The 25580-nt window shown below is 49.5% G+C and overlaps 1 protein-coding gene across 1 annotated transcript in view; it reads right to left on the reverse strand.

Moving 5' to 3' along the window:
• GFOD1 (glucose-fructose oxidoreductase domain containing 1) overlaps nt 1-24984 on the reverse strand; it is a 116206-nt gene extending 91222 nt beyond the window's left edge. The window contains exon 1 of the mRNA XM_037520931.2: nt 24707-24984. Within this exon, the coding sequence (XP_037376828.2) occupies nt 24707-24959 (253 nt within the window). The 5' untranslated portion in view covers nt 24960-24984. The remainder of the gene's footprint in view (nt 1-24706) is intronic.
• Between the last annotated feature and the right edge of the window lie 596 nt (nt 24985-25580).

Raw genomic sequence — 25580 nt, forward strand, 5'->3', positions numbered from 1 at the left:
CATTATATCATCTTTTTTAAAAGATTTATTTATTTATAAAAAAACTAGGGTACAAGACAGAGGCGTGGGGGGGTGAGAAGATTCACCAGAGACAGAGTGGGGAGCAGAACAGGCAGACTGACTGAAATACACTGCTGAGGGGAGCAGCGGGCGAGACAGGAGAGGTCTGCTGTGCCCTGTGGGAATCTCCCTGGCAGGCCAGGAATTGAACCCGCTGCGGACAGCCTCACAGCGCTGCGCAAAACCTGCTGTGCCACGGGGGAGGCCCCGCATTATATCATCTTATAAACTACTTCCAAACTCCTCCGAGAGACACAAGCAATAAAGCTCCCCACTGACTTCAGTCCCAGACCTTCCTCATTAGCTATGACCTTCAACAAGTGCCAGAAACTCTCTTAACTCCATTTTCCTCCGCTATAAAACGGGGCTGATACTTGTGTTATAGGAGGAAAAACGAGATCTGAAACAGCTCTGTGGGGATGAGCTGTCCTCGTGGTCATCCTAAGGCAGCAGGAAAAGATCCCACTACTCCTGGGGCTGAAGAAGGGAGGGGAGAGGGGCCGCTGAGGGTTTCTGGTGTGATTTCCTGTGAGAAGTTGTAACAGGGTGGTCCCCAGGAAAGGGGGAGGTTCCACGTTCCCTGCCTCACCCAAGGAAGGGTGGAGCTGAGCAGGAGGAGAAGCTGGAGAAGAGACTGAGGAAGGAAGCAGGATGGAGCCAGGAGACCTGGAGGAGGCGCATGGAGCCTAGAGACACGTGAAGAAACTGCGCTTGCCTTTTGGTCGTGGACGGGGTGACACAGATGTGGGTGAGACCCGTGGGGAGGGGACAATGGCAGCTTTTATCTTGATGTTGATTTTGCTCTTTTCCTTCCGGGCTTGTCCGGTTGTTTCTGGCCCTTTTCTGTGGGTCCCCACTGGAAGATGCTTTAGACTGTGGCAGGCTTTGGGGCCTTGCTCTAGGCCGACCCCATATGGATGGACTTTTACCCACGAGGGGACGGGTAACTTTGGGTGCTTCATTTAGAAACTAGACTCTTTGCCTTACCTGTATTGTTTCCTAGTTTTATTAAAGATCCTTCCCATTAAAGTCTCCTATGTTTTGTGTTGATGCGGCGGATGGCAGAACCCATTTAGAATAGACAGGTTTGCGGGGCTTGGGCTGCCCCTCTCCCTGTCCTGTAACAAAGTGATGCTTGAGTCCGGAGTAGGAAGAGTTCAAGAGACAGCCGTGATGCAGCAGGAGACCAGACCAGTGTTTCCTGAAGACGGCAAGATGCGCATGAGGCTCTCTTGGACGGTCCTCCCCGCTGGAGCAGCTGGGGAGGAGGGTGGGCGCCCAGGGGGCACAGGCCCAGGCCTGCACAGAGCCTTGCACGATGCCATCTGCAGTGTCCCTGGCTCCCGAGCAAGCCGCCACAGCTGGCGCTGCTCTGATGAGCCGTCCCCCGTATTTTCCATCGTGTGTCAGCTCACACCTTCCGCCCTCCAGAGCAAGGCGGTCCCTCTCTGCCCCCACACTGCCATTCTCCTTCAGCAGCTGCTTCCTGTCGGGGGAATCGGAGTGGTATGCTGGGTTTTTTTCCCTTTATCTGGAGCGCACAGTGCGCAGAGTCTCTCCTGCACCACGAACTTCCTCCCTCAACATCAGAAGAGAATTCTTCTCCATCACCTCCCACACAGATACACACTCAGCTCGTCCCAGAAAACACACGAGCCAGGCTCAGCCTCCACCAGGAAAGTGAGGGAGTAGGGGGGTGAAGGGCCTGAGGATGCCAGCATGTGCCTCCCCGTGCCATCCGGGTGACTCTGACAGTTCCTAGTTGTGTAACGCGGTACAAGCTTCTGAACCCTGTTTCTCCATGTGTGCGCGGAAATAATCACTCTCCAGGAGGGTGGTGGGAAGAATTAAGTGAGACGCCTGCCACATGGCACATACTGTGCTTTTAGCCCAAGGGGCTGCATTTATGTGTTGGGGGAGGACATAGTTCAATGCTATCATTGCAGTTTAAAAACAACCGGGAGAGGAAATAAACAAGACAAATGCTCCCTAGCACCCTGGGGCCACTGCATTCCAGTGGGGGCTGGTTACCTTTGTTGCTCAGTCTGAATGCCACCAACTAGGACTCTTGCTAGAATTTCCGTCCTTATTTTTGCCCCTCCCATCAGAGCCAAAATAAAGTGGCAAAACATCTCAGCTCACTTCTGGGGTCAGCACCAATGAGCTTTGAGCTTCTCCAGCCCCTCACCTTCGATCCAGTGGATTGTGAGGTCCAGGAGGAGAAATCACGGGTCCAAAAGGGGAAACAAGCTGAGCAACGTGCCCTGCCAAGTCCACCCCCTCAGCCACGGTTGACTCTTACATTTGGAGCTTTTTTAGAGAGCGCATAAGTCATCTCCCCTCCCTCATGCCTTTCCTGGCCTTTTTCCAGAAGGGCCCTCAGGTCATCAAATAACGTCTCTGCCGATTCCAATGCTAGAATTTAAACAAATTCTGTCGCGAATCTTAACTGTAATCATTTAGTTTACAAATAACAGGACAGCAAAAAACACAAATCCATCCTGCTCCCAAACTCCCATGGTCATATAGAAGAAAGCAACGCACCTCCTGTTTGCAAATGCCAAGGGGAGATGGGGGGAGTCAGGGGAGATGGGGGGAGCCGGGGGAGCTCGGGGGAGCTCGGTGAAGTCCTTGATGATGGGCCGCTAAGATTTCATTAAGCAGAAATCTTCTCTCTTTTCAAACTGTCAAGTCACACAGGTGAACAATTAGACAACGGAAAGGCAAGAAGGGAGAGGTTTCTTACGGGGCATTTAAAAATGCAAAGCGGTTCTCGGGAACAGCCCCCTGGCCACTTAGCCACACCCCCCCTGGCAGCAAAGCCGGGCTCCTGACCTCCAGAATCCAGAACGCTGGAGCTGGCAGACACTGAGTCTGGCCTCCCAATTTAGGGATGCCGTCTCTGGGGCATGAGGGTGCGGTGAAGGTGGGGGCCTCCTATCCAGACGGCTCCTTAGAGGCAGGGGCAGGGCAGAGCCCAGACCCGAGCTGCGCAGTGCGGGAGCCGCCAGCCACACGTGGCCACCTACATGTGAATTAATTAAAACGGAATGAAATGAACTGCTTAGCTCCCCTTTTGCACGAGCACACCTCGCATGCTCAACAGCCACGTGGGCCAGCGGCTCCTGCCTGGACAGCCCAGAACAGAACTTTCCATCAGCACAGAAAGTCCCTCCGACAGTGCCGCGGCCATCAGAAGCCTCTCCAAGCACTTTCCGCTCCGCCAGGGTTTGGGTCTCGCTTTGACTGAAGGTATCCGGCTGCCAAGCACTGTGACATGGGGCCACTGGGACAGGACCAGCTTCCCCTTGTCTTAACGAACAGAAGGAAAAGGAAAACACTGAGAGCATCCTATGCTGTCAGGTCAGGGTAAGCGCCAGGCCATGCAACTGCTGCAATGACACACACAGGTTGTCTGTCTCTACGTACTGAGAGTGACCCATCTACTGGGCCACGGCGTAAAATGCATTTCTCCCTGAGGGTCAGGAAGAGAAGAGACCCTCTGCACTACAGCCTGTTCTTTGTCGAAGGCAGTTTGGGGGCCTGTGCACCCTTCACTCTCCCCTTTTCTGATAAATCACGAGAGGCTAACACAGAATGTCGGCTCCTGAACACCACACATGGGTCTCTCCGAGACCCATTTTTCTGCATGCTCTCTTTTCTGGCCAGCCATTGCCAGAGGGCACAGAGCCAGGCAACTGGAAGGCTCCAGATGCTCGTCTGGACTCCTGTGTGCTCACGTAGCCAAGGGGAGCAGGTGGGTGCACAGACCCTCTGCTGGGAGGAAGCCAACACTGTGCTCGTGAAGCGCAACTCCTCTATGTTTACAGCAGAACCAAGATCTGTCAGTAACACTGACAGCAAAGATGAGGGAGAACCAGAGATCATTCTTGCTCCCCTAGACCAGCAGCAACTCCCCCTCCAGCTAGAGCTCTCTAGGTCACAGAGCCGAAAGAAACTGGAATACTCTCATTGCCGTGATTAATTTTATGGGTCAATTTGGCTAAAGCACATCATTCTAGATGCTTCCGTGGAAGTACTGTTTAGATGAGATTAAAATCTGAATCAAGATTATCCTCCACAATGTGGGTGGGCCTCATTCAACTAGCTGAAGGTCTCGGGCCTCCCCGGTAGCGCAGCGGTTGAGCGCTGGGTTGCAAAGCTGCCCGCAGCCTCTGCGGCGCCGGTTCGATCCCCGGCTGCTCCCCGGCCACCAGAGGAGGGTCCCACATGGCGTGCAGACCTCTCCTGCCGCCCGCTGCTCCCCTCAGCAGTGTCCTTCGGTCCTTCTGCCTGCTCTGCTCCCCGCTCTGGCTCTGGTGAATTCTCTCACCCTCCCGCGCTTCTGACTGTTCCCAGTGCATGTATAAATAAATAAATAAATCTTTAAAAAGAAAAGAAAAGAAAAGAAAAAGACTGGTCTCCCATAAAGAGAGAATTCTACCGACTGACTGCCTTTGAACTTGAATTCTGCTGAGTTTTCATCTAGCCTGCCAGCCTACCCTGAAAAATTTAGACTTGCCAGCAGCCAGAATTTTTTTTTAAAGATTTATTTATTTATACAAGAACTGGGGTACAGACCAGAGGCATGGGAGGGTGAGAGGATTCACCAGAGACAGAGCAGGGAGCAGAACAGGCAGACAGACTGAAGGAGGCTTTCTTTGGAGTATGATTATATATTAATCAGGGAAACGTGTGTGTGTGTAGAGAGAGAGGAGTGAGAGGAGGAAAGAGAGAATGCTGAGGGGAGCAGCGGGCGAGACAAGAGAGGTCTGCCGCGCCATGTGGGTTTCTCCCTGGCCGGCCGGGAATCGAACCACACTTCAGAGCCTGTGGGCAGCTTCACTGCGCGGCGCTCAACCTGCTGCACCACCGGGGAGGCCCAACAGCCAGAATTATATGAACCAATTTCTTAAAAAATAATACCCCTCTTTTTCATTCTCTCTTTCTTCCTCTCACTCCTCTCTCTCTACACACACACGTTTCCCTGATTAATATATAATCATACTCCAAAGAAAGCCTCCTCATTCTTCAGTGAGCTGTCAAATATCACCTCTGTATAGCAAGACCTGATTTCCTCTACCAGAATACTTGCTGCTGCTTCTGTGCTCATTGTTGAAGTATGTTGCTTTTGCCATTATTTTCTGCAAACGTAACTATTGTGCCTTGTACCACAGTTAAGTGTAGATTCCAAACACTGATACTCAAAGCTTGGTCTGTCACCTAACAGAAGCATTACGAGAAACTTGTTAGAAATGCAGACTCGCAGGCCCTGCCCCAGACCTAGGGAATCACAATCTACATTTTAATAAGATGTTCTGTTGATTCATATCACATTAAAATTTGAGATGCACTGTTTTAAACAAAAAGTTCCTTAATTTTGAGGAACTTTTAAAAATACCAACACCTAGCACCTATTCTCCAAGACCCAGATGTAACTGTTCTGGGGTGCAGCCTAGGTCTCAGGCTGTTCAAACCTTCCCAAGGACTCTTGCGATGCAGCCAAGCGCTGAGAACCAGTGAACAGACCCTTGGTTCTGAGAGCAGAATGGAGGCCAGTTGGGTCAAGGAGCTGTATCAGGCCACATAGCAAGTTACCATCAAGATTTTCTGTCTCCCTAAAAATCTTCTAAAGAAAAAGATGGATGTGCACCCTTAGCACATTTAAAAGGAAACCTGGATCATGCAATACCCAGCTGATGCAGGACTCTGTCATCAAGGCAAGTGTCTGCCTTGCAAAGAGGCGCCAAGAGGAGTCTCTATGAACACAAAGAAGTGCACCATTTAGGCTGGGTCTCCAGAAGCCTTCCCATCTATGAGGACTGCAAACACTGAAATCAAGTGCAAAATTCATGCTGAGGAAGATGGAAGTCACCCTGGTTGAGGCTGACCCAAAATGCCCCAACTGACACAGAATCTGCCTCCGCCAGTTCCTTTATTCTCTGCTGGGCCCTCATTGCTTATATAACTTGTGTGGAAAATACTAAAGGATGATACTATTGTCCCTTCTCATTGTTGCCGCATGACATGGATTCCTAATCTGAGTTAGGAGATAGCAGGGAGATAAGAAGGAAAAAGAGGGGCCTCTCTGGTGGCGCAAGGGATTAAGACGCAACCTATGAAGCTATCCGCAGCCACTGTGGCACGGGTTCGATCCCCGGCCAGGGAGCTACCCACATGGCTCAGCAGACCTCTCCTGTCTTGCCTGCTGCTCCCCTCAGCAGTGTGTTTCAGTCAATTTGCCTGTTCTGTTCCCCAATCTGTCTCTGGTGAAGCCTCTCAGTCTCCACACCTCTGGCCCGTACCCCAGTTCTTGTATGCATAAATAAATAAATCTTAAAAAAAAAAAAAAAAAGAAGGAAAAAGAGGTTTTTTTCCCTTTCAAGACCTTCGGATGACCTTCACCTTTATGGGACCTGATGAGAATCACTCAGTCTTTTCCCAGTAATGAGCCACTTCCTGCCACCCTTCATTCTCATTACCTGTTCCACCTCTTAGGGAGGGTGGCTAGAGGCATAGGTAGGCTGGCTGGGTGGGGGAGAAAGAAAGTGGGGTCACTGGGGAGAAAAGTGGCTGCCTCCCAGCTAATTAAATGTGACAGGACAACATTCTCTATTGTCTCCCTCCTTTTGGCCACCAAGAAACTGTCCTCAATAAAATTTCTGGCTGCAGTTGCTTGAAACAAACAACTCTTTGGTCTGCTGCAGACAGCCAGAAGCTCTTCTTGGGCAAAGCTACATCTGAGGCACCATCTGCTTCAGGAGGCACCTGCACAGGAAGCTAACCCCAAAGGTCCACAGCGCTGGCAAAGTGGTGCCCAGAAATCACTCCAAGCCCCACAGCCAGCTTGACAGCTGGCAGAGAGAGCTAACTATGCAGGTGCATTTCTCAGCAGTGACATCAAGGGGAAAAAATCATCAGGGGCATGATAAATGTGGGTGGAGCCCCCACACACACACACATACGCCTGTACATACCCAGGCACACCCAGTCACACTGCGGGTGAGCAGTCTTCCCACTAAGCCAACACCAGCCAAATCACTGCCTCTAGAACACAGCTCCTCCCTGGCAGATGAAAGAAAGAATGTATTCTGGTACAAAGCAGAGCTGTGTGCTTGCTGAGCAGATTAAAAGGGAAAAAAAAATGAAGCTAATCAACCATATGATAGCAATGGTAATAAAACAGCACTTAAAAATATTTACCAAGCCAAATACTTTTTCCCAGTCAATGCCAAGCATTTAAAGTGAGTTGCTGGAATAGATAAACAGGTAGAACTGGCAGGGACTCTTATAAACCACCTCCGGAGCCTGCATTTCACGGTTAAGAAAATGAAAGTCCAGAGAGGTGAGGTCACTTGCCCAAGGTCACACAGCTAATTAGTTGTGGGTGCCAGGACAAGAATCACCTGCCCAGGCTCCCAGGCCAACATCCTTAGGCTTTGCCACCACCCATCCACCAAGCCCAGAAAGAAATCCCCGCAGACTTTCCAGAAAAAAGGTTCGGAAGCGGCTAACCATCTACAACAGCACAGGTTTGGCTCAAAAGAAAACTCTCTGCAAAGAAAAGGGGAAATGGAAACTGGAAACGTTGCATTCACACCATTCCTGTGTGTCTTGGGAAGACTGAAGCCAACGAGCGCGTCACGTCCACCTGAGGCCAGGGCAGGAGGCAGAGGGAGATGCGGGTGAGCCCAGCCCCTTCCTTCCTGCAACGTTTTGGGTTTAAAAGTACAAATATGTGACCCTAACAACCAAGAGCCTATGAGTTCCCCCAAATTCAGAGTCACTTCAAATTACCCCCTGCACAACAGCCGAGCTCCTAGATCGTCATACAACCACTTCCGTGGCCGGGAAGACTGTCTCTGGCTCATGCTGGACTAATTTTTGTTGCACCACGAACATCTGTCCATGTCCCAGATTCCAAGGATCACAGAATGTAAAGCTTGGATAGTCTTCCCAGCCAACTTTCCCATGATTGTCTCTTTTGAGACGATAATAAATAAATTTGAGACAAAGATAAATAAATGTATTTTTTACATTAGGATCATAGTCTTAAAATTGAAAATTTAGCGAAGGAAAAAGCTCAGAATCCCGTAATCCATAATAACTATCATTAGGCTTTTGGCTTATTAACCTACCTGATTTTAGTTTTCTGGGTATGCTTGTATGTGTGTCTATAATAGCAAGGATGTCATTACGAATATACAAATACTCCGGTATCCTTTGCTGGTATGTATAGAATAAAAAACTCCCCATTTTTGCTAGTCTTCCTACACATCATCTCAATGATTATTTAATCCCAACGGCTATTTAATCAATGGTACTCACTATATTTACATAGTCTACTCTTGAACATTCCTGTTGGTTTCTAGCGTTTCAGTATTGTGAGTAAGGCTTCCCTGACCACGATTGTGTCTGCAGTTTTTTCTTAGTTATTATGTGGCTACTTCCTTACCAGTGCTTCCCAGAAGTCAACTTCCCCATTTTCCACATTGTTGGAGAAATACAGCTCCCGCTCTGAGGACTGAATATCTGATAAGGTGAAAAGAGCTCTCTCTGGAGGTCCTGGATTGCTCCTGCCTCTGGCATCACCGCTTCACTCTGTGACCAGGACAAGTCACTCAACTCCTCTGAGACTTGCTTTTTCCCTGCGCTGAGGGAGACAGGTCCTGCCAAGGTTTGCCTCCATGCTCCAACAGCCAGGAGTGCTCTCTTTCCACCCACCCGGACAGCCTCCCATGACACCAGATCACCCAACGTGACCCTTTTCTTCCCTGCTTTTCACTATCAGTTGCTCAAGAAAATGACTTTGTCAAAGCCCATCGTGGGACCAGAGCTCTAAGCCCATGGAGGCCAGGATGAGCAAGGCTGGGGGTCACTGCACGTCGCCACGGCTTAGCTGCTGTCCCCGATCACCCTTGGAGCTGCTTTCTGAATCCTAGACAGCTGTGGAATTCAACAGAGCTCACTGCATAGCTGGGCGTTAGGATGATGATAAACACTCAGCCATGTATGTGGGGCCTGGCCAGAATTAGGCCCAGGGGCAGGGAGTCAGCCTGTGTCACCTATGGCTGTTCTCTGGACACATCAGGTACCTCAGGATCCCTGCAGGTAAAACCTGAGCCTAGAACACCCCACTCTCAGCGTAGAGCACCCCAGAACCAACAGAGGAACACATGGCTTCTCTATTTCTATCTTATCCAGACAAGTTTACCATTTATTTTTGGCCTCTTCAAATTATAATATGCTGAGTTTTTATCAGCAGAGCAGGGAAGACGATGAAATAACATTTTCTAAATCACTCAACATCTGGTTTGACACAGGCTGTCATCTCCTTCGGCTATGCTAGCGGATCATGTGGGCTCCTGGTCAGTTCTCATTCCCCTTTTCATACTTTGTCAAAATCCTAAGGCCTTTGTGCACATGGACCACGGATTTTGAAGCATGTAGTCGTGGTCAGCACACAGTGGTTAGCATCAGGGAAACATCTATTTAACTCTGAGTCCACTACTTAGCTGAGTGGACCTGACAAAATATCCTGTTTCACAGAATCAAGGACACACTGCAAAGGCCTACAATTATTTTACTTATGACCAAGAAAGCTTCTGTCATTAAATCTTTTTTTAATTGAAATGTTTCCTTCTCTACTGGTTTTTTTTTTTAAGATTTATTAATTTTTATGCATACAAGAATGGGGGTACAGGCCAGAGGTGCGGGGGGTGAGAGGATTCACCAGAGACAAAGTGGGGAGCAGAACAGGCAGATCAACTAAAATACACTGCTGAGTGGAGCAGCGGGCGAGACAGGAGAGGTCTGCTGTGCCATGTGGGTAGCTCTCTGGCCTCCCGGGGATCGAACTTGCGCTGCTTTGGCTGCAGATAGCTTCATAGTGCTGTGTCTTAGCCCCGTGCACCACCAGGGAGGCCCCTCTGTCACTAAATTAAACATGACAGTCATAATTTAGATGTTAAAGTGTGAAAAAAGGTGTCACAGTCCATGTTATGCGATGCTGAACCTACACTCCACAGCTCAATTTCCCGCGTGCAGATGGACACGCTAAACACCCACCTTGAAGGTCAGTTATGAGGTGAGAATGAGGTAACAGTGGATTGTGCTGGGTCTGGACCTACTATGTAAGTGCCCGGTGCCAGTTCCTCATCTCATTTAAACACGGGTAGGTTATAAGCTCTTTCAGAGGAAATACCATAACTTAAGCATCTTTCATTTCTTCTCAGGCCTCACAGCCTAGAGTACTGCCACATACTTTGTAGACACTCAAGAAATGGATGGTGAAGACAAAGGTGGAACTGCATGAAAACTGACAACAACCCAAGCAGTAATCCCTTCTGGGGGAATGTGGTCAAGGCCATCCCACTGGCTTCCCCAGCACCAGGAGGCGTTCCCTATCACAGTGCCCCTGTCAGCGTCATCCAGACTGGGTCTTGGGGGCTACAGAGGAGAAAAGTCACCTGCCCGTGCACACACCATCCTGGAAACGCCTGTGGGGCCGGCTGTGGACGGCACCCCTGCATTTGGGTAAGCACAGCAGCTACATCTCAGCTCCACAGAGCTGAGATACCCAGGGACCCAGGGACCTCTCTGGGGAGCCGGGCCACTGCTGTGCCCAGACGTGAACAGCTGTGCATATTAAGTCAGACGGGCCGTGTCCCCAAGGGCTGTGAGCCTGTCCCCCAGGACTCTGAGAGCAGCATCGTCAGTGTAAACAAATATCCCATGTGGGCGGCGCTAGAAAGAGCAGAAGTTCAGACAAACAAAGCCATGTGACGTTTTTTCCCCCTAAATATTTATGCCTGCTGCTCTTTTCTCCTCCGTGCCCCAGCTTTATTAGAAAGGGTGAAGAGACCTTCTCTTCTTCATCACTCGATTTTGAGTGCCCATATTCCTGCGGGAGATGAAAGAGCTGCCGATGACAAATTTAAACAAGGACTCTAAAACCCTCACCTTGCCTTTAACACTAGTCGAGAGACATTCTGTAGGACACGGATGTGCTCACACTTGGGCACAGATGTGCTCATGTTCTCACAAATGCACACTACCCTCTCCCTCCAAGCTCCAACGAGCTGGAATTCCGCAGTCCCGGCTCCTGTAGGGATGCTCACAGATGGATATTGCTTTCACAAAGTTAATGGGACTTGAAGAAGAAAAGCAATAATAATTAGCAAAATAGTAATTATGTATTCATGGAGGCTCCAAGCTTTCGTACTTATTAGTCTTTCCCCTCAGATGTAGGGAAGTGGAGGAATTCAGCCAGAAACCTCATTTTGCCCAGAGTCACACAGTATGTGAGCAGCAGAGTAGAAAGCAACCTTCCTGCTCTTACATCAGTCTCCCTGCCCCAGCCAGGCCCTCAGAAACTGTGAGTATCTTCCCTAAATCTAGTCCCTTCCCCACCACCACCCTCCTCTACAAGCTCCCCAGTCACTTTGCTTTTCTGTGCTTTGGGGCTTTACGTTGGAGAAAGAACGGGAAAATCTCACAGGGTTGCTGCGAAGACTAAGAAAACATTTCCTGTGAGCAAAGCTGAAATCCTGCGCTGGCGTCACTCCAGCCTCCTCTGTGCATCTGCTACCAAAAGCTCCTGTGGTGACCCCCAGGTGGGAGGGGTGTCATTTATCTCTCATTCCCAACATCCAATGGAGACTTCAGGACTCTCTCCACAGCTCATCTTTTTATTAATGGTAGCGATCTTACACACCTCATTAAACATCTAATAATTAGATTGAGACACCAGTAACCCGCTGTGTAGACTCCCTATCATCCCCTTCCTAGGAGAAAACAGAATGCACCCCAAAGTTTGGATTTCTTAAAAATCCATATTTATATCAAGCATAAATGACGCCATGTTCATGTTGAGATTAGCACTGTCCAACGGTGGGGATGTTCAACGTGGCATGTCCAATATGGTAGCCACTAGTCAGTCACATGTGGCCTTCAAGCACTTGAAATGTGGCCAGGGCAACTGAGGGAATGAATATTTAATTTTAATTTATGGGGGCCTCCCTGGTGGCACAAGGGGTTAAGCACCGCACTATGAAGCTGTCCACAGCCTCTGGAGCACGAGTTCCATCCCAGGCAGCCAGGGAGCTACCCACATGGCGCAGCAGACCTCTCCTGTCTCGCCCGCTGCTCCCCTCAGCAGTGAGTTTCAGTAGATCTGCCTGTTCTGTTCCCTACTCTGTCTCTGGCGAATCCTCACACCCCTCTGGCTTATACCCCAGCTCTTGTATGCATAAAAAAAAAATAATAATAATTTTAATTTATGTAAATCTAAAGAGCTGCAATGGCTACTGTACAAAGCACTGATCTAAAGAGTGCCTGGTATAGAGCTAGTACTCAATAAATATTTGTTTAAGGAAAGAATGAATTACTGTAGCTCACTATGAGTTCTGATTAATCGTAATGCTCTTATGTTTTTTAAGCACTCGGCTATAATTAAGTTCCTGTTTCAGTCAACAGCCTCTGAGTTGGGTATTTCTATGATCAAAGAGGAAGAAACTGAGGCTCACAGAAGTCAAGCAGAGGACTCACAACCATGAGACAAGGCCAGGACCCAACCCCAGGCAGCGTGCTGGGGCAGCCTCTTCAAACTGCATGACTTTTCCACTGATGGGGTACAAGCATCTGGATGCCTCACTTTACTTTCAACGGATGGCAACAAATTCAGCAAGGAACTTTACCTTTTGGAATAAAGCAATGAAGGTACATGGTGTATCACATCTGGGGAGCTTTGAAAAGCCTCAGCTGGCACACTCACCTGGCAATGCCCTTGACAGACTTGTAGACCCCGAATCAGGTCTGACTATTCATTCCACCACTGCGACCTCATCCTAGAACCGCCTCCCCCAGCAGCAGACCACTCTGCAGGGGGCCTCAGGGTCACAGTCTCCTCCCACTCGCGCCAACCTCCTGACCTTGACAAGCACATGCAGCGACATGTGACGGCTGTTTCTCCCAGCACCCCAGAGCCCCAGGCCAGCATCTGCCCCGGACCTAAATGGGCTCAACTGTGGAACAAATGTCCATGAGGAAGCGCACAGTGGAGGCCTCCTCCGCTGACCTGCTCTCCACATGTGGCGGTGCCTAGTCGACTCCATCCCTCTGGGGCTTTGGCCTTTACCACGGTTCCCACTAAATTGATCTTTGCAGCTTGTTCAGACCCCAAAGGCGGCCATTTGTGGCCCTCTCATGGGCTCCCTCCCAGTGTTCCACAAGCTGTTTCCACTGCCGACCCCAGAGCTGCGACATCTGTGACTGTCACCGTTTGGGCTCCAAGGGCAGAGGAAGACGCAAGTGAAACTCACTGCACACCAAGGAGGGAGAGAGGAACATACTAGCAAAAATATTAAATCTAGGTATGAAATATCGGCTTTTAATTTTGGACGTTCTTAAATGTCCTTAAAACAAACCGTTCTCCTCAGTGTTGCTACAGAACCATGTGATTCCTTGAGAGGATTTCATATTATACAGCCGCCTACATCTTCCTTTTCAATTATTTAAATGCTCTCTCCTCTTCTTGGTCAAATGTAAGCCCCACCTCCTCCAAAAGATCTTCCCAGACCATGCCAGCTCCCAGAAAGCCCTCTTCCGTCAGCACTCCAGCAGCATCCATTATCTGCAAGGCCACCTCCTCAGGGAGCCTGGCTGTCTGAGGGGAAGGGCACTGGGGATAGTGTGGCCTTTCCTCACAGGCCAGCACGTTTTATCTCTAACCTCCAACTCAAGTTCCCAGCTCAGCAAAACAAAAGCTAAGCTGCAAACTCTATCTGACCCTTCACTGGGCCATGTAGCAATAACTCACCACCCATTGGCGGAAGCCCCTGCCAGGCCGCACTCCACAGCAAGGTTCTCGAGAACACATAATCCTTCTCAAGCGGGAAATTCTGTTCCAGCATTTTCCCTATGTTTCCCCCTTTGTTTTAGTGCCTTTTATGTACACTGGCGCTGGGAAGCTACCCAGTGGTTGACCCTTATGCCAATACTCATATTTTTGAGCTGCTCGTTGCCTTCAGCAAACATTTCCTGGCACTGCAATAGAACTATTCAGGTCTGTGCTGAATCATTTATTTCACTGCATTGTTGTGTGTTTGCCTGTGCGTTATCTTCTCTCAAAGACAAAGACCACAGCTTACTATATGGCTTATTTCTCACCACAGTTAATAGTGCTACAAACAGGCCTTCTCTGGTGGTGCAGAGGTTGAGCACAGCGCTGTGAAGCTGTCCGCAGCCTCGGCAGCACCAGTTCGATCCCGGCAGGCCGGCAAGGATCCCACATGGCACCTCAGCCCTCTCTTATGAAGCCCGCTGCTCCTCTTGGCGGTGTATTTCGTCTCTCTGCCTGTTCTGTTCCCTGCTCTGTCTCTGGTGAATCCTCTCACCCTCCCATGCATCTGGCCTGAACCCCAGCTCTTATATAAATAAGTAAATAAATCTTTAAAAAAAATAGTGCTAAAAACATCCAAAGGCGTTTATTAAATTTAAAAAAAAAAGAGAGAGAGATATCAAGAAACCCTCTCCAGACAGTGGGCAAAATAAGTGATTAAATGACCCTGGGGCACTGCAGATAATCTTTGAATTGGAAATGTCCTTCAAAGAGTATTCAGTGCATCATCAGGACCTAGGGGCACACTGGAGCCCAGTCATCAGCATCTGCTCACATGGTTGTCTCGCGCTTCTAAATAATGAATCATTTCAATGAATATTTGGCAAAGCGACTATTACTTGGATTGGAGAACAAATTCAGTTATCTCTGAAATAAAAAATAAAGGGAAATATTTGAAAACCACAAAACTACCCCTCTCCAATTGAAGTCGAGTTACTTAACTGACGTCAGCAATAAGAAAACAAAGTCACAAAACCACTTCTTACAACTCAAAATTAAGACAACAAAAACAACCCAGTTTAGAAACGGGCAAGAGCTTTTAGCAGACATTTGAATAAAGAGGATATATGACAGACTTATAAGCATATAAAAAGTGTTTGATATCATTAGTCATTAGGGAAATGTTAATGCGAATCATGAGAGACCATGTCACACCAACTATAATGGTTTTATCAAATAGATTGACAACACCAAGTAAAGAAATTAGAATTTGCCAACATTGTTGGTAGAAATGTAAAAAAAAAAAAAAAAAAGTGTGTACAGCTGCTTTGGAAAAGTTTGACAGTTTCTTAAAAAGTGAAATATGTACATACCATATCATCCAGCAATTTCACTCCTAGGTTTTATCCAAGAGAAATAAAAATACGGATCTACAAAAGGCATGTATGCAAATGTTCATAACAGCATTATTCAGCACAGCTAAAAACTGGAAACAATGTAAATATATAATCAATGGTGAACGAAAATTAACAAAAATGATATATCCATACAATGGAATGTTACTCAATAATTAAAAAGGAATGAAAGGAATGAACTTCTGCTATATATAATGACATGGGTCAACACCACATTATGCTGTGAAGGGAGCCAGACACAAAGGCTACATATTATATGAAATTTCTTTATATAAAATTTCTTTGAAAGGAAAAACAATAGAAATCAAAAGCAGATCTGTGATTGCCTAAGGCTAAGAATGGGCATGGGGCTTGGATACACATAGGTATGAGGAAACTCTTTGGAGTATTGGTAATGTTCTAAAAGGCTTGTGATGATAGTTGCATAACTATATAAATGTACTAAAAATCATTGAACCACTTACAATGAGTGAACATTCCGATATGTATAGTATATTCCAATAAAGCTATTTTTTTAAGATTTATTTATTTATACAAGAGCTGGGGTACAGGCCAGAGGTGCGAGAGGGTGAGAGTATTCACCAGAGACAGAGCGGGGAGCAGAACAGGCAGACTGGCAGAAATACACTGCTGAGGGGAGCAGCGGGCGAGGCAGGAGAGGTCTGCTGCGTCATGTGGGTATCTCCCTGGCAGGGGATCGAACCCTGGCTGCAGAGGCTGCAGTCAGCTTCACAGCGCTGCGCTCAACCTGTTGTGCCACCAGGGAGACCCCCAATAAAGCTATTTAAAAAAAAATGCTAAAACTGCAAACCAACATAATTTGGGACTTCAAAAATCTATAGTTCTAACTAATGGCTATTAGCTAACTAAAAGGGCATCTCTGTACTCCAAGTTGGAAATTGAAAATTTAGAAAACAACTTGTATCATTTTTATGTATGATTTTTAACATAAAATTATGATGTAATTTTTTTCTGTGTGTATAAACACTCTCCAGGGCATTAAGACTTTTCAAGGCAAGTCTAACCCCCCCGCTCCCCCATATCCCAGACTTGCCCAAACCCAAGGAGCCAGCTTCCCCTATTCACTGGTGTATAACTGGTCAGGAAGAGGACTCAGCCACAAGGGTTGCTCCCCAACATCCACCATGACTTGAGTCTGAACCAAGGTCAGCCTTCAAGGTCACCCTGCTTTGAGACAATGCTCAGAACTCTCTCCTCCACACCTTCCACACCTGCCAGCTGAACTTACTGAGAGGTTCTCTACCAACCAGTCTTTCCAGACCCACACTGGCATGACACGTCGCCCCAGTGTCTCGTCACCTGACTCTCCTGGCCAGGTGGCCTTGAGCCAGCCTAAGTCTGTAGTTGTCAGGGTTCTCCAGAAAACAGAACCAACAGCATGTTGGTTATGTACAGCTTTATTTTTAAAGGATTTGGTTCAGGAAATTGTGGGGGCTGACAAGTGTAAAATTTGCAGGGCAGGCCAGCAGGTTGGGGACCCAAAGAGGAAAAGTTACAACTTCCGTCTGAAGGTGGAAACCCTTCTTTCTCCAAGGACCTAAGTACTTTCCCTGTCTCCTTTGAGGACCTAAACTAATACTTAAGTACAAAAGGACTAAGCCTCACGCACAAGCCCTCTGCTGACACATGCCACTCGGGTGCTCAGAAAAGATCAGTGAATCTTTTCTGGCAAATGATCATAAAACTCCACTCAATCAGGCATGTCTACCTACTTTCCCATCACATCCTTTCTATAGCTACATCCTAAATATAATTATAATAAGGGCAACAAGAATGACGTCATCTGATCATCACATACCTTTTTTCTTCCAGTTTTACTATAGTCAATATAAAAGCAGCAAAATGCCAAAGGTGTATTTCATAAAGTGGGTGTAGATCTGTGTAATCAAGAACTGTCTATATTTGTCAAATCATTTTCCAAATCAGTGTACTCATAATCCGAACCTTTTTGGAGTTTGACTCAGCTGGGAATGACCCACTTCCAACTCCTCCACCTCTACTGCCCTCCAGTACAGTGGTCCCCACAGTATTTTGTGAGGTATCCCCCACATTTTGAGATAATCTCCAAAAAGGCTGAGCCAGGAAAAGCAGCAGGCACAGGCAGGAGCAACCAGGTGTGGGAGCAGGAATTTGGATGGCTGCACCTGGAATATTTATATTGGGGAGCTGCATTTGAACAGGTCCTGTCCACCAAGGGGCCCACGAAGCAGAGGAAGCTGATCTAAATGGGGAAGGATGATGAAACTGACACTTGGAGAGACACAGAACACAGAACTGTAAAATTCTGGGAGTTCATGGCATCCGGGCACCTAGAGACTCAGCCACATCACTGCCCCAGTTCCTTGAGACAGCGTCCTCGTGATGGTAAGTCTTCACAGGAGCCTGGCAAGTTCCTGGTAACACCATCAGCCCCTTCCAGATCACATCTCTGTGAAGCAAGTGCTGGATTCACAGCACATATGATATCTGAAACTTGGCTTATGATCACTCCCTTTGAAAAGGAAAAAAAAATTGTGTGTTTTCTAAAAACCTTGTAAAGTGTATTTTCTAAATCCAGCTGGAGGGAATCAGCTCTTCAAAGAATATGGAAAGGAAATCTTCAGAAACATGATGTGGCATAGGCTAGAGATCTGATGACACTGGAGAGAGTAGAATTATAAAGAACATATGGAGCTACCTAAGGAAAGTCTCATTTTAACTGTCACAGCAACCCTGGATGAGCCCATTACTTAGTTTTTGAATCACAACATCTTGTACAGGGATGCCCTTTGCCTGGCCCATGATAGCCCGGAATCAAAATACATAAGTAGCTGCTTACATCTTTCTTTCCCTTAATGCATGTGATTTTCTTCTAGTATTTGTGGGGGGAGGGGGTTTACTTCCTCAGTTTCAAGTATCAAGATATCCAACTTCTTCAACTGGCTTCTTCTGCAGAACTGTACATTTTCAAAGCCTGATAGCATCAACCAAATAATCAGTCAACTGCACCTAATTTCAGACAGATGAACTGAGATCGGTGAGGCTTGACTTTTCCTTACAGTAAACAGAGTCATTCCTTTCCTTTACATAGAACCCCAGGGCTTCCTCAACGCCACACCAAACCTAGAGATCGAAATCATTCCACTCAGCGCTTAGGGGCAGAAACTCAGAGAGAAAAATTCCACCCCCTTCTCCACGCAGTCTTCAGAGAGGAACAGGCTAAGAAAAGACTTCAAGGAAGAAATGGAAACTCGGAGTTTGCTGAGACTTCAGAATGGTTGGCATCAAGCTCAAAGACACCATTTCATTTTCTGCAGCTGTATCTCCGCCGTGTGGCAACAGGTCGACAGGGGCCCTGCCCCAACCCTGTTTCCTCCCTGCTCTCTCACCCCTGCCCGGCAGCCTCCTCCACATTGAGCAACTGCCCACACTGTGAAGTGGGACAGGAAAGGGCACACTGGCCCGGGGCCTCCGCGCGAACGATGCCAAACAAGTTGGGGCAAGACCAACATGCAGCAAGATCGAAGCTCAGGGAAAGCTGACAGCCTCACTCTCCTTCCCAAAGGAGCCTTCCATTCGCCCCACGGAGGCTTCCCCTGCAGAGTCAAATCCACAGTCTCCAAAAGCCCGCACAGGCACCATGAAAACAGATGTCGTCACCTGTCTCCATGGGACGGCTGCCCCAGTATCCATGGCCGGGAATGCAAATGCTGGAGGTCCTGTCCTGCCCAGGAATCTGCATTTTGACAAGGTTCCCAGATGTGAATGCACAGTAAGTCTGAGAACCCCTGGGCTACTGCATGCAGGAAAATATGTATCGGTGGGCATATCCTACTTAGAACCTTTTGCTTTTCTCCAAAGATTTGCTCATTCATTTGGGCCTCCCTGGTGGCACAAGGGGTTAAGCACAGCACTATGAAGCTATCTGCAGCCTCTGCAGCATGAGTTCAAACACTGGCCAGCCAGAGAGATACCCACATGGTGCAGCAGACTTCTCCTGACTCACCGACTGCTCCCCTCAGCAGTGTTTTCAGCCAATCTGCCTGTTCTGCTCCCTGGTGAATCCTCTCACCCTCCCGCACCTCTGGCCTGTACCCCGGTTCTTACATGCATAAATAAATAAATCTTTTAAAAATGCATTCATTTGTCATTCAGCAAATATTTATAGTGCACCTGCTAGGTGACTCAGTGCCTGGCACTGTCGAGGGACGATAAGGCGATGCTGGAGCGGGCAGACAAAGGCCGTCTCTCAAAGTACTTACAGCCTAGTCAGGGAGACAAATAGCAAATAAGAGGACAAGCAAACAAATGAAAGAGATGATCGCAAACTGTGATACCAACTGTGCCACCAAGAAAATAAAAAGGATGACAGATGCACGATGGAGAGGTGGAGGAAGACGTTTGACTGGAGGGTAGGGTCCAAAATCTTCTCTCCTGATAGAGCTTTAAGTTGGAACTTGGAAGACAGAACTACCTAGCCGCTTGAGGGGAGAGGCTTCTGGGTAAGGGAAGGGCCAGTTCGCACAGGCCCCACGTTGAGCTAGGTGTGTTTAAGAAAGAGAAACGAGGTCCAAGTGGCAGGAGACACGCAGCCGCTGGAGAGAGGGGAGTGATGTTAGGCAGGGCCGTTTCAGGCCAAACAAGTCACAGAAGTTGCTGGAATGTTGTCCAAGTGCCATGGGCTCTGGGCCAGGAATGACACAGCTATCACTTCCCCTGTGAGTGGAGAATACACTGGAGAAGAAACAAGACCGGACCTCAGGAGGCAGCTGGGTAGTTCTGCATGGTCAGGGTGCAATGGCCCCCGGGGAGGGTTACCTGGGAAACATGTCTTGACTGAGGAGAGTGCCGGCCCCACATACGGATCTGCTCTGGCTACAAAGGCAAGACAGACCACCCTTCGCTGCCTTCAGTCATGGGACTTAACGGAAAGAGGCACACAAGGAAACTGACAAAATGCACGGTCATTTCACGGACTGGCTCATTTGGCAATGGCTTTGTTAAATAAAATGGGCACATACTTTTTAACCAGCCATTCATGTATTTATCCTGCACACTGGACTGGCATCTTGCAAAATGACATGTTCTAGATTATCCATTGCCTGTTTATACAAGCAAAATATTATGAAAAACCTACAAGCTGAGCAACAGAAAACTGGTTAAAATTTTTGTATGATCTATACAGTGAAGTATTATCAGCCCAAAACAGAAACAAGATGACTTCACAGTCTCAATTTTTATTTGCATATATGTGTGTATGTATACCTATGTACACCTATAGATCTGTGTATCCATCGATACCTACATTGTCAAGATGATATGTTACAAAAAACACAGTATGTAATGGTATATACAAGATGTTACCAATTATGAAAAAATACTTTAAAAGTTCACGCATATTTTTTCCAGTATATGCCTAGAAAAATCTTCAAAGGGAGACATAAAAAGCTGGTATCCATAATCTCTTCCAGTTGTAGGACAGGAATTGGAAGACATGTACTCTTGTGGCATTTGAAATGTGTACCATGTGGATGCATAACCTCCTTAAAATAACTAAAACTTAACTTTTAAACAAATGTATTAAAAATAGGTGCCAGTAAAGATCCCAGCTTGTGGTGCTGAAGCCTCAGACAGGTACGTGGGGGGCAGGACTGATGAAGAGTAAGAACTCCAGAAGGAGGTAATACTCAGGCTGAGTCTTGAAGGATGAACAGTCATCAACCACAAGCACAAGGCAAAGGGTTTCTTTTTTTTTGTGGGACCCTCGCCGGCGTCTGGGGAACGAACGAACGGGTGCTGCAGAGGCTGCGGGCAGCCTCGCAGCCCAGCGCTCAACCGCTGCGCCACCAGGGGAGGCCCGGCAAAGGGTTTCTGGACAGAGCCATGGATATATGAACAAACACACTCCATTCAAAAAAATCCCAGTAATTTGGTTCAGCTGAAGCTCACGGGGCTCCAGAAGGTGCAGCACGAGGCTGGGCAGGGTCTTCAGGGGCTGGCTCTTGCCGATCTATCATGCCAGGAAGTTGGGGCTTTGCCCAGAAGTGATGAGCAGGCCTTTGGTTCGTCCAGGTAATTTTGGCAGCAGTGAGGAAGGGAGGGGGCAGACAGAACCTAATTCAGAAACTAGGTAAGGGATCAATTTCTTCTATGGAGGAAGCAAAGATGCAGAAAAGGGAACAGATACAAGAGGAATGAGGGCACCAACCAGATTTAAGAAGTGATTCCATGGGTGGGGTATCAGGAATAAAGGATAACCCCAGCAATTTTGCCAGAGCAGCCGGCTGTCTGAGAGAACGACCTGAGGCCACGTTGGGGATGGACGAGGAAGAAATCACAGTGGAAGAGGACAAGATGGAGGGTCGAAATCTCTAGCTGGATATCCTTGAGCAACTGGACTATCAGCAGTTCAGGCAGTCTGATCACCACCAGATCTCTGAGTTTTAGTCGCCTTCATCTGTTAAATGGGGCTAATATCTATCATAGAGGATTGTTTTCATCCTGAAATATTTTATACTCAGCACCGACCACAGTGCCTGGCACATAGGAGATATTTAACAAGAAATACCTGCTGGGAACCGTAGTAATTGTACATGGTAGAAAAGGTCCTACAACAGAAAAATACCTAGTTTACCGAAGTAGGGATTTCAAGGACATTTTTAGAAATTAGAGGAAGATGTGAGAAATTCAATAGATTCCACGTCTCATTTCTCTATGATCTCTAGACCAAAAAGCTCCCCTTGACAGCCCTGTGGCCAGTTCCAGGAAGGACCTGAGGGTGACAGAGTGGTCACCATCGCTGGGCACACAACTGTACACTCGGGCCTTCAGTAAAGAAGGACAATTCACCAGCACTCTCAAGCCTGGCTTATTTCAACTCCAAGCAAACATAGAGTCTCTAAACCCCCAACGGCCAGCCCAGCCCAATAACTGTTTGGGGTTTTTCACTTCCTGTGTTGTGTATTTGTTGAACCTCTAACTGTGACAGCAAAGCAAATCAGGACCACCCCCCTGCTGTGCACTTGAAGACACAATGCAAAGGACAGCAGGTCCAGGGATTTTCCAATGAAGATAAAATCTGAAACAAGACCAAAGCACAGCCACACCTATATCCGATGCCTCCACATTTTCTAAAAAACTACAGACTACCTTAAATTCCCTGTAGAACCTGGTGTGAAAAAATAAAAGCCCAAAACCTACAACAAAAACATGATAAAAACCTATTCCATAGACTTGACTATTAAATTAAGTCTATTTTCTATGTCTCTGGCACTCAAAGAGTCAAGAAAAAAACATATCAGAGGGATTTTTGAAAATAAGAACAGAAGTATCCAGATGTATAATTTTGTACCACTTCTCTCAAAGTCAGAATCCCCAAATACTTTCATTGCTAAAGTACTAGAGATGGTCAAAACTGAACATTCTTGTTCCCCAAATTGCTGCTTTCCTTAGACAGGCTCTGGAGTTGATGGTCTGCGAGGTTGTGCTGCCTTAAGAGGGGAGAAGCAACGTTACAGCCACATCTTTGACATGACCTGTCATAAGACTTCCAGGGTCCTGTTTCATACAAACTGGCCTAACAGATGTGGGCTCTGGGAGAGTTCTAATCCAGCTGAAATGCAGAGAACCACTGTGAGGGCAGAGCGCAGCGACCTCACATATGTTAGAACAAACAGAAAGGAAATGCAGGGGTAGAACCTAATGGCATTCGATCCAAGGCCAAAGAAACCAGGCAACAAAGGTCAAAGCTTAATAGAGTGAATGTGAAACTTGACAACTTGAAACCAGCCTCCTTAGGAATTCCATCAAGTGTCCATTCTGAGTAAAGAGAAGAACGGCCAGATTCAAAACTGGTTTTCCAGGGAGAAAGGGCCTGCTGGTCTGGTCATAGGTCTTTGAAGATAAAATTAATATACACAGGGCCTCTCTGGTGGTGCAAGGGGTTAAGATGCAGCCTGTGAAGCTGTCCACAGCCTCTGCAGCACGAGTTCGATCCCGGGCCGGCCAGGGAGCTACCCACATGGCACAGCAGACCTCTCCTGTCTCCCCGCTGCTCCCCTCAGCAGTGGATTTCAGTGGATCCACCTGTTCTGCTCCCCACTCTGTCTCTGGGGAATCCTCTCACCCCCTGCACCTCTGGCCTGCACCCAAGTTCCTGTATGCATAAATAAATAAACCTTCAATAAAATTAATATGCACATACATTTCACCTACCCCGAATCCATACCTGTTTTTTAATACACAACATTCTCTCCAAAGATTACATAAGCAGTAATTGGCTTCTGGGTGTCCTTCTGCCCATTTCCATTCTCCCCTTCTAACTCACCTCTGAGGTGACATCCTGGACCCTAAGTTTTGTTTCTTTCCCCACCAATAAAATGCCCAGCTTTCAAGGGTGGGTGATCTATTTCTCCCAAAAGTCAAGCGTGCGCAGTCTCCCTAGGCCTGCGTGAGAACTGCTGATGGACAAGACATTCTTCCTCTGCACACAGCAGAGGCGCCTAGACTGCTACTCTGGGAGGATCAGACCCAAAGAGCTGCAGGCCCCAGATGGTGAGGAGCAGTGAGCTCACCCCAACACGCTTGTCAACACTGCGCCTGGGAGCTGCTCCCCAAGCAAACTGAGGGGGAACCGTCGCCGGCTTCCAAGTGGAACTGGCAGCGCGGGGCCTTCCCCACACACAGCACCCGCATCTCGGCAGCTCCTGCACCGTTCGCTAAAGATCTAAGACCTGTTCCTCCAAGTCTGCACAGAAGATCGTTGCTGAGCTGCTCCCTGGAAAGTTAGATTTCCTTGATTTTTTTCAAACCAGTTCTGGCGAACCCACGACTCCCTGGGGCCGTTCCAGCAGATCCCGCCCCCGGCCCGCTCCCCACCTCTGCCCAGGTCTCCCCACCTCTCCCGCCCTCCTGGCTTTCCGCGAAAACGAAGAAACTGCAGCTAATCAGCTGGTCACAGCCCTAATTTTATACTCCACTGAGTCCCAGAGGAAAGGGCTGCTCTCCCGGGGCGCAGAGCTGCTAGCTGTCAGGCGTCCGCGGACCCCGGGAAAACCCGAGACGCACGTGGGGCCCTTTCTTGAGGCGGCCCCGGGCGCACCCCGGGCGGGCACGCGCCCCGGGGACCTGCTCCGAGCAGCCCGCGCTCAGGGCCCAGCTCCCCCCCCCGGCGCGCGCCTCCTCCGGCCCCGCGCCGCACACCTGGGTCGCGCCTCCAGGTGATGCCCGCACGGAGAAAGCGCAGGGGTGGGAGAGGCCAGGGACGGGGAGCGAGGCGCGCGGCTGGGGTGTGGGTGCGCGGGGCCCCTCGGCGAGCAGGTGCAGCGCGGGCTGCCGGGGCTCGGGGGCGGCGGGAAGCTGGGGGGCGTGGGGAGGGCTCGGGGGTGCTCACCCAGGGTCTTGACCGCGATCTGCCTGGTGAGCGGCGGCGGCAGGTTGATGCACACCAGGTCCACGTCCTGGTGCAGCAGCACCTCGTCGATGCGGCTGGTGTAGAAGGGGACGCTCATCTCCCCGGCCAGCTCCTCGGCCTCCTCCTGCGTGCGGCCCCACAGCGCCTTCACCGCGAAGCCCTCGTCCTTGAGCAGCGGGATGATGACCCGCGCCGTGAGGCTGGTGCCGAACACGCCCACCCCGGGCAGCATGGCCGCTCGGGCCGCCGGCCGCGGGTCGCTCCCGGGCGCACTCGCGCGCACTCGCCCCTCGCCGGCCCCGCGCCCGCGCCCGCGCCCGGCCGGGTCCCCAGCGCCGAGGGCGCGCAGCCCGGGACGCGCCGGCTCAGCGCCGCGTTCGCTGCGGAGTCCGCCGCGCGGGGCTCCCGTGCGTCCCGGAGGCGGCCGCGGGGGCCCCCCGGGTTTCCCGGGGCCCCGGCTCAGGCGGCGCGGTCGCTGCCGCGCGGGCCGGCTCCGCGCGCCCGGCCGCGGCCGCTCCATGGCCGGCTCATCCCGGCGCCCGCGCCGCCCGGGCCGGCCCCTCGCGCGTCCTGAGCGCCGCCCGCGCCCCAGCGCGCCCGGGCCCGGCGGGGACGGCTCGGCCGCGGGGGAGTCGCCGGCGCCCGGAGGCGGCTGCGCGCGCGGCGGGGAGGGCGCAGCAGCGCGGCGGCCACGACCCGGCGCCCGCCCTCGCCTGCCGCGGCCGCGGGCCCTGGCCGGCTGCGCTCCCGGAGCCGCGGGGCCGGGCGGGGCCGGGCCGGGCCGGGCTGTCAGCGCGCGGTTCCTGCCCCGCCCCCGCCGCGGCGCCGCCGCCATTGGCCGCCGCGCGCCGCC

Source organism: Talpa occidentalis, unplaced genomic scaffold, assembly GCF_014898055.3.
Source record: "Talpa occidentalis isolate TD23 unplaced genomic scaffold, MPIMG_talOcc4v2.1 talOcc4.2, whole genome shotgun sequence".
Lineage (NCBI taxonomy): Eukaryota > Metazoa > Chordata > Mammalia > Eulipotyphla > Talpidae > Talpa > Talpa occidentalis.